The 14017-nt window shown below is 33.4% G+C and overlaps 2 protein-coding genes across 10 annotated transcripts; one reads left to right on the plus strand and one right to left on the minus strand.

The window, feature by feature from the left end:
• Window positions 1–888: 888 nt before the first annotated feature.
• Window positions 889–8596, minus strand: LOC129295447 (uncharacterized). 9 transcript variants are annotated; one of them, XM_054933985.1, is made up of 11 exons: window positions 8358–8593; window positions 8084–8157; window positions 7814–7894; window positions 7164–7256; window positions 6804–6920; window positions 6379–6450; window positions 5575–5652; window positions 4494–4765; window positions 4260–4371; window positions 2031–2095; window positions 889–1127 (listed from the first exon to the last, which is right to left on the minus strand). In XM_054933985.1, the coding sequence occupies exons 1-8, from the start codon at window positions 8443–8445 to the stop codon at window positions 4574–4576; spliced, it is 795 nt and encodes a 264-aa protein (XP_054789960.1). In that variant the 5' UTR covers window positions 8446–8593; the 3' UTR covers window positions 889–1127; window positions 2031–2095; window positions 4260–4371; window positions 4494–4573. The 9 variants fall into 9 exon arrangements, with proteins under 9 accessions (XP_054789960.1, XP_054789964.1, XP_054789982.1 ...); XM_054933989.1 differs by having other exon boundaries at window positions 2014–2095; XM_054934007.1 differs by having other exon boundaries at window positions 4260–4388.
• Window positions 8597–11093: 2497 nt separating this feature from the next.
• Window positions 11094–12157, plus strand: LOC129301999 (L10-interacting MYB domain-containing protein-like). Its single transcript, XM_054940657.1, has 2 exons — window positions 11094–11411; window positions 11492–12157. Exons 1-2 carry the CDS (start codon window positions 11094–11096, stop codon window positions 12155–12157), a joined length of 984 nt encoding a protein of 327 aa, XP_054796632.1.
• The last annotated feature ends 1860 nt before the right edge of the window (window positions 12158–14017 follow it).

The raw sequence follows: 14017 nt of genomic DNA on the forward strand, positions 1-14017 counted from the left end.
TCAAAACCATTTTAACCTCTTTTTAAATATGTACACAAGAGTATCACAAGCACGTACATATATAGACCAGAAAGTAAATCACCTTGTTAATAGTAATTGCTGGTTGGTCGCCATGGAGGGATCAAAATCGATTGTTTTTTTCATTAAATAAACATGCCTCTCTTCAGTCAAATTTGAACTATCCAATAAAATCCAACGACGGCTACAAAAAAAAAAAACCTGAAATTTACATTTCAAAATGAAACAAATTTTTATTTCTGCTGGTTCGCTTCCAAGTTCCAATCAATTACTCAGTAATTTATCTCTTTGCTGTCGTGATGACAAAGGGCTTTTTTTTTTTTGGGGAAATAAAATGATCGTGCTTATAAAGATATAATGGAATGTAGTAGTCTTAAACTCTTGATCAATAATTATTATTCAACGATCCAGATTTGGCTGGAGAAAGATGTGAAGAGAAATGGATGGAGAAGATTATATTCATTTATAGCTGTCAAGTGTTATAGTGATTAACTTGTTGAGTATAGTCCATTATCTTCAAAACAATCGCTGTTATTCAAAATAGTGAATCTAATAATTGTATTATCTCATGCAATCAATAAATAGGAACACAATTTAAAGTCCAAAAGGAAAGAAAAATAAAGAAGGCTGAAAAGATACAGAAGACAGTACAAGTTTAAAGGTGTTTTCTTTTTGGGTTTTGTTCTTGCTAATCATCAAGTTATGATGGTGTCACCCAGAAACATTACTAGTACTAAGTAGAACCACCCTAGCAAAATTCAGAGGGTTTGGATATTATTAGTGATCAGAGCCAAAAAAAAGTCGAGGAAAAAAATATAAAAAAAAAACTACCAAAAGATCAAAGGCCAATGTAAACACACAGTATTTAAATAATAAATTGATGGTTAAAGTTTTATATAATAAATTAAAAAGTTATAATTATTATTTAATATTAATTAATAAGAGGCAGCAAACAGCGCGACGTAGAGGCAACGTAGTACGTACAATGATTAAGGAACGAAAGGCCGTAATCTACTGCTGCTCGTGTCTTGATTTCCTCCGCTGATGTCTGATACTCAGACCACTAATCAAGGAAGCGCCAGGGGCAATCACAATCCAGAGAAAATAGTCTGGTACAAAAGATAATTACTATTACTACTAAAAATTAAAAATATTGTGCATTTTTTTCCCATAATAAAAAAAATCCTCCTCCTTATTGCTACAGTGAAAAAGACAATTATTATTGTATAAACTTAAATTTAATTCCAAATTAAGGTACCAAAAGCCAGATGGTTTATTGAATCAATTGAAGTAGTCGTTTAAGGATCAACTGGAGTCAGATTGTTCATGATAAAAATATTATATTTTAGTTTTAAATATATAAAAATATTCATATTTAACTATGAAAAACAGTAATATTCAAATAAAGAAATCCTTAATTCTCAACTAAATGAAAAGTTCATCCATAAAATCTTATACATGTCTCATACAAATATCAAATATAAATTTCTGACAATAACAAAAAACAACATTAAAAATATTACAAAATTTAAATTTGATTTAGGGCTCAACATTTAAAAGAGAAAAAAAATAAAAAAAAATAACTCGAGTCAATCCTTTAACCCGCCCAAGTTAACTAGTTCACAACCTCCCTGATTCAGTTCGTCAACCAAACTAATCTGATAACAGATTCACCGAGTTACCGATTTTTTTTTTTATTAACAACGTTTCAAATTACTCTCTTTAGCCTTTCTACAAGCGAACATGGAATTTTAGGGGTATTAATAAATTAATAATATCTCTTTATTTGTTGTATTTATTAAAATTTTCTTGTATACCTTCATTGAAAAGGAGAGTTGGTTAAATATTCATGAGATTGCTATTAAATATAAAAGCAACAGCCAATTATTAAACTGAGGGTAGATTTAAAAATAAATGTACATTTGTAACATATTTGACTGCATTTTTTAATCCTGATCAATTAATTATTTTTAAAAAAAATATCAGGGGAAGTACATGTCATGGTCTCTTACAAGTTTCGACCATTTGTGGGCATTGATTGCTAGCAAGAGCGGGAAGATGCTTCATTCTTAGAAGCCTGCAATTCATGAAGATTAGAGAATGGCTTGGATCGAGCCAGACTCATAAAGCGATCCATAGATACATTGCGTACAGTCATATATTATACTATAGTATCACTCAACATCTTCCACTTTATAATTATTTTAGTAGCCACGAATTCTCCAACATTACAATGTCGTTTTTATTCTTAATATCATATCACAATAAAGACGACTAAGCGAGATATCAAGCTTTAATTTGAGAAACGCATGCATACCTATAGGTCAAGAGAAACAAGCATAATTTTGTAAAAAATGATAAAAGCATTAACTACGTTTAATTAAACCTTTGGAGAGACTCATATAATCCTCAATAGAAAGGCATTCCCACATAGTGTGCTAAGATCATTGAGATCTTCCGAGGGAAAATTAATCCGTACCACATGATTCTTTAACAACCATATCAACTGATCAGATGCAACGAGGGTTAATCTAATTTAATATTTTAAATCGCCTAATTCAATCTACCTCGCATATTTAATTTTCCACTCAAGGGGATGCATGTTGAACTGAACTAAAAGCAGACTATTAATAATGCAACAAAAAACACGTACGGATACACGTGAGTACATAAACTATAAATCATTAAACACCTCTCAACGTTACTAATCTGCCAAACTTCTCCAAATTCTATGCACTTCAACTTCCACGAGAAGACAAGTGCACTCCAACAATTAGAAACTATCCATATAATTGATGGGTCAACGTCTTTGCATCAATTATCATTATTGTTTAACTAGTGTGGTCTCTTGCGGTGCGAGTTGTTATATATATTTTTTTTTATAGACCTACCACTTAAAAACAGGGAATATGCCAAGTGTTCCTAGGATGTACCAATGATAGCGTTAATGCAAGTCCTACAATAATTGAGCTTTTGCAACCTGCAGCCTAAACCTTTGAGTATATTTAACCTGAATAAGTTTCACGTATACTGGCTATACAGTTATGCTATACAATTATTTATGTACTTGACTTCATTTAGTAGAGTAAGGCTGCTTGTTATCATACAATTATGTTAGTGTTAGGTAATAGACTAATTAAATAATTATAACTGACTAAAGGAAGCAAAGATGTGAATGCAACCACTCTCACCCTACTGGACAATACTTGAAACAAATAACATGAGAAGCGCCACGAAAATAAACTGATTAAAGAAGCTTTCAAATACTAGGCTTCTAACTGAGAATAAAAAAATCCCCCGGGGGGGGGGGTGACTTAGAATTCTGATTTCTACCGACCCATGGATACATCATAAATTCAACTCGATTTATCTCAACGAAGGACTGGCCTGATATTCAATTATTTACTAAGCAAATAATACCCTGAAAGAAAAAATTAGCTGTGCTTCCTATATTTTAATAGCTGAGAAAAAGGGTTGGCAGACCCGTACCTAGGAAGAAAAGAATATTCCTTCTGTGCTTTATTAAATAACTAATAATCAAGGATTCTGATCAAAGATTCGCAGGTCCGTTCGATTTCAGTTTGGAATTAAATTTTGAAGTTCCATTTGAACTAATGATAGTGAAAGTAAGCATTGGTCAGTAGCACAAGTCATCACGTTTGGTTGGAGTACCCCTTCTCCAGTAGCAAGTGTACCACCTCATCGGATGCGAGACTTTGTTCTTTATGAAAAGAGCAAAAGAGCAAAACCCATCTTCTCGTTATTTAACTCATTTATCCTTTACAGGATATTCCTTTTTTTTTATGTTTAGATCCCCCATTTTTAAGCTTAAGTATTCTTTTCCGGATTTTTCTTTTAATTATAGAACGTATAAAATATTGTTTTCAAAATAATAAGTTTTACAAAATTGTTATAAATAGATGAAGATCCCATACATTATAAAGAGTCTAAGAAAAGAATAGTACTATTCATGATTTATGAACAAGACAGATTGTTATAAATTTTATATAACATTAAAAACTGAATTGAATGATATTGACTTACTCATCCAGTGAGGTAGGATGAAATCATAAAACAAAATAAACAATTCATGCATATATGCTTTTGTTCTTAACAATCATATCAATTTATCAGATGATGAATAGCAACCATAATTTCCACAAGAAAGGTCATAATTAAAAGACACTGAACCAAGACAAATTATAATGAACTATATAAAACCCAGTGAAGAAGAGACTCACATTAGCTTCTATTCATCCAAGTTTATCAATGAAGGTTAGCGTGATTGCCTGATGTCCATCCCTTGCTCTCTCGATCAAGCTGAATAACACATGACTCGTTCTCCTGATCAACCTGGTGGATAACACTGGCTGTCATTTCACCAACAAAATTATCTGATTATCCCATACAAAAGACAGCCTTTTAAGTAATTTAAGCCAATAAATTAGTTGTATCCAAGGTGCGAAGAACTAAACCTGTTTGTTAGTTTGATAGCCATGATAGATGCCACCAAATCATTTGATGGATCCAAATACATCTAGGAGATTCCAAAACCCTAATCTTTTGAGACTCGAACAACTAAACCAGTTGGTGTCGAGTTAGTTTGGAGATGACCAGATCCAATCAGATCGCGTAGATGAAATCTCATATCAAGTGGAGACATTCGCAGGCGCTTCTTTTCCAAAGAACTTAACATCATCTCTTTATACTTACGACGGTTGAGGAGAGACATAATTTCCTTTCTTCCCTGAAAAAAAGGGTTAAATAAAATGACAATAATGAAAAATGAAAAAAAAAATCAAAAACATTCATCACAATTTTTTTAAAAAAATAATAATAATTTCCATTCTTCCCTGAACAACAGTAAAAATTGGATTTTAGGATCCTTTAATTTGAACATAGTTCCTCGTTTAAAAAATTAGAATTAATACAAATACAAAGTTGAAGAATTGACAGAACTCTAAGAAAGTTGTTATATTTTTTTTTAATTATTATTATTCTTATTTCAGATACATATTTAACACACTCACAAATGCCATGGCAAGTGTAGAACCCTCAACCGTATGGTTAGTAAGGTTATGATGGTGCCATTAAGGCACCTAGGCCATTCGCAAGTTGTTAACCTTTCATAGTACAACAAAGTAGAAACTTTCTCCTACAAAGTTCAATTACTGCCAGTTCCAAATGGGCACCCAAATCGTATGCTAAGAAACAAGCAAACAACACAACCCACAAAAGCTTCCCCCTTGCACTCTAGGAATAAATATCTCCAACAATAGAAGTTCATAGTTGGACAAGACTATATCTGGGATGGCTCATGCTTGATGACCATGTACGCCATTCAAGCTCCATTAAGTAGCATTAGACCAAAATTCACAAATAATGTGTATATATCTCAAACAATTTCTTAAAGTGTCCGATGTCTTTTGATGGAATCTGTAAGAATCTAAACAGGCTTAAACATGGTACGAGCATAAAAATTTTTAACAAGGCCAAGAATTAAAGCCTATACAGAGATTTTCCTCATCATACCACCTTATGCATAAAATTTCATACCTGAGCAAGACCCTTAAGTAGTGAGCCAATGCTTGGAATTGCAAACCAATACATGTTTGGATCAATAAGTTGCCGAGTCTGAAAAAATGTATAAATGTTACATGCATAAAAAATTGATGGCAAAGATGGTCACAAAAAACTACACAAGAATCACGTGAAGAGCATTAAGGAGCTGAGAATTAGATCATTTTCTTTCCATTTTTTCTCCCTCATTTAAAAAATGAGTGGTACTAGCATTAGGACAGGTCTTCCATACTTTCAAGAATGATATTTTACATTGGACTTCAGAAAAAGGACACAAACACATGCATATAAAACTGAAAGAAGAAAAACAAAGTAGAAAACGATCTCAGCCCCAAAGTTTTTTCGCAATGGTTAAGGTTCAACAATAAAACCTTATCAGTTTAAAGACATTAATATTCTAGAGGAAAAAAAAAGCTACAGAAAGTTTGTGGTTGTTACTAAAGCAATCCAATATCAAAGCACAAACAAACAAAACCGATTTCCCCTTCCCTGCTAAAGGAAAGGGGGAAAAGCAAAACTACAACATGACAACAACCCAGATCTGAAAATTTTAAAAAATACATGGATTGATATTCAAACTTGCATTGTATATATAAAATTGATAACCCCCATAAGTTATTTGAGATGATAGGTGCCTCTTAAGTTATATTTAAATACTTCATATTATGTTTACAAATTTGAGCATATCAATAGCGTGACTGATAGCTATAACAACACAATTGCATTTACAGACAATCATGGAAAGTAAGAGACAGTGTTTTAGATTCCTGGCATACTCACAAGGACGCCTGCATTAATTAAAAGGGATATGTCACTGTCCTTCACCTTTCCCCCAAGTGACAAGAGTGAGCACTGAGCAAAAATTAGCACACTAATTATGAGAAGCTGTTTTACAAATAATCCCAGCTTACACACAAAAACACACACATCTATGTGAGAACACGCATCTTGACAAAATTTATTAGGTATGAGATTCACTAACAATGGGAACCTAAGCTTGTCTGAAAATGCATCTTGATGAATGCATCTAAGCTGATAAACTTTATCATTATGAAAGTGAGTAAGCCAGATTCTAGAATATTCTCATTCACCCAAAGTCAGTAAATTTACCAGATTGTAAAGACTTCAGATGGGTAAACAGTATAATGAACATAGCTAGAAATAAGAACCGTGTAAGGATATGCAAAATAATAAATCTCACTCACAAGCTGTTGATGTTCAATGCAAGGTTCAAGCTTCGAGTCAAGAACATGAATTATGAACCAGTCAAAAACTTGATATTCCCTCTGCTTCTTGTTATCCATTTTTTTAACATGATCTATCTATGCATCAACAAGTAAGCAAAATACACCCGTAAGTACATGAAGAATCCTTCAGAAGGAAAGAGAGAAAAGGTATGAAATGATGGCAGTCCAGAAGATTACTAGTAACATTTTTGGTCCTAGGATAAACTTATTAGTAACAGATTACATTATAAACCCACCAGAAATTCTTGAGAACAAAAGAATGCATAAATATACTGATGATGACAACATTAGTTAATTATATTCATCTATTCAACCAACCTGATTTAAGTAATCATTCAAAAACATTATCGCATGGTCATCTTGTCCAGTATTCAGTTTGAAAATACGCAGAACTTTATCCCTCTTTAGAGACTGCACAAAGAAATAAATGATCCACATTAGTTAGTCAGGACCCCAGAAAATAAAATAGGCAATCCAGAAAGGAAGATGCAACCAAGCCTAGCAAAGGAAACAACACTAAGGAATATTTGGCACCAACTTCACCATCATCCAGGCACCTAGGACTCCCAAGCATGTTAGATGTCCGTGTTTAGTATTCAACCATATAATTACTACAAAAGCATACAATATCCTCTATATACATGATTCCCGCCAATTACATGTGACTCATCACTCGTGAATTTCACCAAGTAAAACGTCTTGCGTGCTTTATAAATTACTGATCATTCCCTTTAAAATTCTCAATTCCAGGTGAAATGAGGAAGTCCTACAAGGCATCTAATAACGAAGTATGATCTGTGTATCCATGATCCCAATAAATCAAGCAGCTCATTATGGGGGAATTCATATACAAGTACAACTGAAAGGCTTTTTTGGATCATGCTGAAAGGATTTTAAATAAAATTGTTGCATTTGACACTTGCAGGGTTAAAAAACAATTTCGGCAATATGAAAATAAAGAAATGTACCTCTAATTCCCTATCCACCTGTGTTCGGTCCTTGACACTGCTATACAATTGTGACTTCAAAATAAACGGTTGAACCGAAAGCTGCAAAAACACATCATAAAACTTTTAGAAAATGTGAATACCCTAATACGATAAAAGAGTTAAACCGCATTTCCGTGAAATCAGCAATGCACAAATCAATCGAAAGATGATCTCAGCTTTTTCTTCACTTCTGTGCGTTTCTCGAATCAATCATTTCAATCATAAGAACCAACTCTGTTAATCTCTAACCTTCTCAATCTGCGGAAACTGAGCTCGCATTATTCGAAGCGCCACCATTGTATCACTAAATGTAAGATCGTTCTCTGCGTTTCAAATTTACCGACTTCAGGAGAACTCAGGGAAAAACCGAAAAAGAAAGCTGAAGAAAATAAAATCGCGGCAGCAGCTGACGAAAAAAAAAAACAAAACAAAACTGCGACTTCGATTGAAGAATTAACACCACTGCGATGATAAAATAGAAAGTTCCATCAAACATAAAACAATGGGAAATAAAATTACGTACCGAGTGATGGAGTTTCATCGGCGCCGGCGCTTTCTTCCCCTCGCGAGCGTTTCTTCCCTTTGGAAGAAGATTCGGGAATCTTGTCCATGCTGCGCCTGCGGATCTGCCTACATGATGAGCTGGTGATCCGACATCGGGTTAAATGGGCTCAAACTAAGTTCGCATTTGTCTTTCTTCTTTTGGCTGCCAGCTCTGTCGGATAGAGCAGAAGAAAGAGGAGGAAGAGGAATTTTTATTGCTTTTTGGCTTTTTCTTTCTTTTGCCAGAAGATAAAAAAATGTTGTCGTTTGATTCATTGTGACCAACCAAAGCTGTTAAATTTATTTTAAAAAAATATTATTTTTTGATTATTTTCTAAATTTTAAAAATTTTAACAAGTACGTGATTGAGAAAAAAGCTTCAAACTAAAGGCCCCCGCAAAAGGAAATAGCTTAGATTTGGAAAATATCAAAACAAGCTTGATGAAGATACAGAATCTTTTTTTTTTAAATAAAGTTCAATATTTTTTTAAAAAATATATTTATAAAAAAATCAATGCCCTTCTAGTCATTCATAAAAGTTTATTATTTTTCCTAAAAATATTAAATGGTTCAAAAAATATATATCATAAAATTATTTTTTTATTATAAAATATCTAAACTAACTTTTAAATTAAATTATCTAAAAAAATTTAATTATATTTTTTTATACCTGTAATCTACTTTTTAAAAACATCAAGTCACAAAAATATGTACAAAAAATATCTTATTCATTTTTATTATTTTATATTTTAATTGATTTTTAAATTAAATTATTTAAATAAATTTTAATTTATTTAATTATTTTTTAAAATTAAGTATAAATTACATTAAAATTACTGACTTTTTTTTTTAATCTCAACTCACTTTAACTTGTAAAAATTTTTGTTAATCCAAACACTCATTTAACGGGCAAACGTGAACGCTTAGCTTCAAAAGCCAGATCAGTTGGCTTTATAAATAATGCGCGTTTATCAGCTAATTGAGGTTGAAAAATTATGTTAATCCAAACAAATTTTTTTTAGTGTTTTGCATCTTAACCTCAATTTCACCTATACTAACTGAAGTTACAGTATAATCCAAACATGCACTAAAGCATTAAATGCATTTTAAAATGTATTGCTTTTCTCTCTTGTCTTCTAGCTACCCAAGCTGCTCCTTGCTTCCTGTACATCTTGCTTTTACCCGTGAACACACTTCCAGATCTACTTCCTTCGGCCAGTCGTCTTCCCAATCTGCCTCAAAACACACTCCAGATCTGCTTCCTTCGGCTAGTCATCTGTTTTGTTTGCTTCCTTCAACCAGTCGTCAGCTTCGTCAGCTTCCTTCGGCCAGCGTCTGCTTCCTTCAACCAGTCGTGGATCTCCAGCTCTCTTCTGTTAGTCTTTTTTTGTCAATCTTCAGCTTTCCACCGTGTCCTTGCGTCGAAGTGCTTCTTCTCCTTATTGCCTCTCGATCTCTGCAGTGTGAACCAGATCTGCACTTCGGCCAGTCGTCTACTTTGTCTGCTTCTTATCTCTAGATCTACTCCATAGCACTTGTCCTTGCCAAGTAAGGTCGTTATTTTCGTCTCCTTCGTTGCCTTATTTCCTGTTGTGCTCTGCTGTTCCTTCTTTGAAGACTTTTCTTCCTTGACCCGTCATGCTCTGCTGCTCTGGAAAGTGATGTGCTTGTTATTATCCCATGTCCATCCCCTGTTTGTTTATTTTAGAGCAGAGGAAGATATACGTGTACATTTGTTTCCTATCCTGCTTGTTATTTTCTTTACTTTCCATCCCTGTTCGTTCTAGAACTCAAGTTGCTGATGTTCATCTTCTTTTTCAATCCCATGCGATAATACGTGCGTGTAACATGAGTACAGATGCCCATAAGTGTATGTCTTCCCCTGTTCGGTTATTTATAATGCTGTTAAACACTCACGTTGGAAGTAGGACGAAATATGACAGCTCCTTCAACATCCGGAGGAAACACACGTTTGCTAGGCTCTGGACATTTTGATTCTTAGCAATTTCAGAACTTTCAAATCCCTTTTGTTAATTAATACCCGAGATTTTTCTTATTCAATCGTAGGAAACACTAAAGTCAACCTGGATTTAGTTAGATCTTGATATCTTCTCTGCCTTTAAACTAGAGACTTTATTAGGTTATATATACCACATTGCTAAAATATCATTTCATGATTTAGCTATAGCCTTGTGGATCCTCTTCATTTTGTCAAAGATAATTATTTAGCTCTTTTGATCATGTTTGGATTTAGTTTTTCCTTACCTCTTTGTGACCACAAATGCTATTCCCAAAGTATGTAGGTGTCTACATGTTTTATTTTTCTAGCTAGCCAGACTTGATTTTTGAGATGGGAATTTTCATTTAATCATGTATTTGATGGTCTTAATTTTTTTTCTTTTTTAGAGTAAGGTTGCGACCAGGTCACACAAGACTACAGAGTAAAGTATTTTCTTTTTTCAATTAATCTCAATCAATCTTCTCCAGCTCAGGAAAGAGGATTTGTAAATATAGCATGATTATTATCATTATCACTATCATGCTTCAATTCTTTTTATGCAAGTTGCATTATTTTAAATTTTTGTTCTTCATTATATAAACTCCATGAATTTGAAAAATGCCAGACTAAAAATAGGAGATATATACTGATTTTGCATATATGTAGAGATATATATTTATTTTGCATGTTTGTGATGGCTAGCTAGTCTATACAACAATGAACAGCGATAAAGGAAAAGCTGTGTGGAATTCAACTTTAACAAAAATCTTCATTAAAGAATGCTTGGAACAAGTGTACAAGAAACAAAGGAAAGGAACTGCTTTCAACAAAAATGGGTGGCAGGCAATAATTGAGAGGTTTGAGGCAAAAACAGGAAAAAGGTATGAGCGAAAGCAATTGAAAAATAAGCTAGATAACATGAGGAAAGAATGGAATGTATGGCATAAGTTGTTTTCAAGTGAAACCGGCTTAAGATGGGACAGTGACAAGAATACTGTTCATGCTCCAGATGAGTGGTGGGAGCGAAAAATCTTGGTATGGATTAGTTGTTAAGTGTTTTTAGAATTAGAATTTAATTTGAGAATTTTAATTGTTGGTTATTTGAATGGTTGCAGGAAAATCCTCTTTATGAAAAATTTAGATATAAAGGTCTGAGATTTGCAAGGGAATTAACCTTGATATTCAAGGATGTCCTGGCAACTGGGGAGACACTTTTTATGCCATCTGCTACCCAGACCCAAATAGAGGATGATGATGATGATGAGGATGTGTACCGCCCTACTATTGACCTTCGAGAAGGCTCCGGTGATAGTGAAGAGGAGTTAAATTTATCTGACACCGCAGCACCTATGGGGGTCACCGATGAGTTGTTAGGCTTGAATGTCACCACAAATACTGGTGGAACTAGTGGTGACGGAAGTCAAGGCAAGAGAAAGAGGGTGGTAGGCGTTAGTGGGAGGAAAAGGCAAAAAGTCCCTACCTCAATGAAAATAGCAGATGCGATGAGTGAAATGGCCAAGAATAATAGAGCTAGAACAGAGACAGTGAACAAGATTTTGGCAAATGACATAGGAGTTTCTGAAGTTGTGGCTCACCTAAATGGACTCCCAGAAGTTTTTGGTGATAAAGATTTACATTGGAGATGTGTCAATCTTGTTCTATACAAGCCTATGCGAGATGCTTACTGGCAACTTAAAGACCATCTTGATCAATTGGTCAATTGGTTGAAGCACCAAGTCTACCATCTACCGGATTTTATTTCAAAGAATACATCAGGATGAATTTTTATCTAGGCTTATGATGACCTGACTGGTGTTTATTTTGACTTAAAGACTACTTGTAGTTGCTTTTGGCTGACTTGTACCTCGCTATGCTAATGATGACTTGACTGGTGTTTATTTTGACTTAAAGCCTGCTTGTAGTTTCTTTTGGCTGGTTTGTAGTGAATATTTAACTCTTATCTAATGCTTATCTTATGCTTTATTTTTTATGTTGCTAAATGATATTTATATACTATGTATTTTATATTATATACAAATGATATTCATATACTATTTTACCTCAGGTTGAAAATTATGGAAGATTCAAATGAATATATGTTAGGTTGAATGAAGGTTGGGATGTAGATGTGGCTCATCAACTACTTCCCTTGTTTCAACAAGATATATCTGAGCAAGAAGAAATATGTCAATTAGTTGGTGAATATGTGATGCCATATGTGTGTAAAGAGCCATGAAGAACTAGCAGACAAACAGGGCAAATGTGGGTTAATGAGATTTTGCAAGGTCATCCTGATCGATGTTATGAAATGTTTCGAATGGAAAAACATTTGTTTAGGCAACTATGTGCGACACTAAATGAGCTTGGTCTAAAGAAGTCTAAAAAAATGGGAGTTGAAGAAATGGTTGGAATGTTTTTGAATACAATTGGACATGGAGTTGGTAATAGGATGATACAGGAACGATTTCAACATTCAGGGGAAACTATCCATAGAAATTTTCATAAAGTATTAGCTGCCTGCCTTAACCTTTCCAAGGAAAACATAAAGCCACTTGATCCTTCATTTCAACGATGTCATTCAAAAATTCAAAATGATCCACGGTATTGGCCATTCTTTAAGGATGCTATAGGAGCAATTGATGGCACTCATGTGCCATGCATGGTTAGTGTTGCTGATCAAATTAAATTTATTGGAAGAAAGGGATATGCAACACAGAATGTCATGGCTGTATGTGATTGGGACATGTGTTTTACTTTTGTCATTACGGGATGGGAAGGTACGGCTCATGACGCCCGAGTATTTGATAATGCCATATCAACTCCTTCAATGCATTTTCCGCATCCACCTCCAGGTATATTTTATTAAAGTTACCATAATTATTATTGCATTAATTTAATGTTGGTCAATTTTACAAATCTTCCTTTTATTTAATAGGTAAATATTATTTGGTTGATTCTGGTTATCCAACACTAAATGGGTATCTTGGTCCATATCGTTGCGAACGTTATCACCTTCCAGACTTCAGGCGAGTTGCAGGATTTGCAAACAATAATGAGGTTTTCAATTATTATCATTCAAGTTTGAGATGCACTATAGAAAGAACATTTGGAGTATGGAAGAATAGGTTTGCAATTATATGAAAAATGCCCAAATTTAAATATAAAACACAAGTTCAAATTGTTTGTGCAACAATGGCAATACATAACTTTATTAGGAGAAATTCAATTACTGATGAACAATTCATTCAAGCTGAAGATGAAAGTGTAGATGTCCTTGAGGAAGATATTGGTGAGGCATCCTCGTCAAATCTACCTAGATCATCAAGACAGATGCAACATGTTCGTGATATAATTAGAGACTAGCTTGTAAATCATATCAATTGAACATTAATTTATTTTAGGTTTTTGTAATTGAATATTTAAGATATTTTACTTATTAGTTGTCATTTTAAATTTAATATTTTTACTTATTAGTTAGTCTAAAAATATAATCATGTTTATTTAAGATTTAATATTTAAGAAAAAAATTCATGCTTATTTTTGTCATTAAACATTTCAACTGGCTTTTGAATCAAATTATCCAAACGAATTTCAGTTTATCTAACTGACTTTTAAAAATAAGGTATTCAAACATAAATCAC

This window comes from Prosopis cineraria, unplaced genomic scaffold, assembly GCF_029017545.1.
Source record: "Prosopis cineraria cultivar Desert tree isolate PC_DT_omini unplaced genomic scaffold, ASM2901754v1 PC1, whole genome shotgun sequence".
Lineage (NCBI taxonomy): Eukaryota > Viridiplantae > Streptophyta > Magnoliopsida > Fabales > Fabaceae > Prosopis > Prosopis cineraria.

Excerpts from the sequence above, each read along its gene's own strand:
- LOC129301999 (XM_054940657.1), top strand. The coding sequence starts at position 11,094 with ATGAACAGCGATAAAGGAAAAGCTGTGTGGAATTCAACTTTAACAAAA. Across the intron at positions 11,412-11,491 it reads GGTGGGAGCGAAAAATCTTG|GAAAATCCTCTTTATGAAAA; the intron begins GTATGGATTAGT and ends GAATGGTTGCAG.
- LOC129295447 (XM_054933978.1), bottom strand. The coding sequence starts at position 8,445 with ATGGACAAGATTCCCGAATCTTCTTCCAAAGGGAAGAAACGCTCGCGA. Across the intron at positions 7,895-8,083 it reads AGTTTCCGCAGATTGAGAAG|CTTTCGGTTCAACCGTTTAT; the intron begins GTTAGAGATTAA and ends GTGTTTTTGCAG. Across the intron at positions 4,766-5,574 it reads TACTTAAGGGTCTTGCTCAG|GGAAGAAAGGAAATTATGTC; the intron begins GTATGAAATTTT and ends CCTTTTTTTCAG.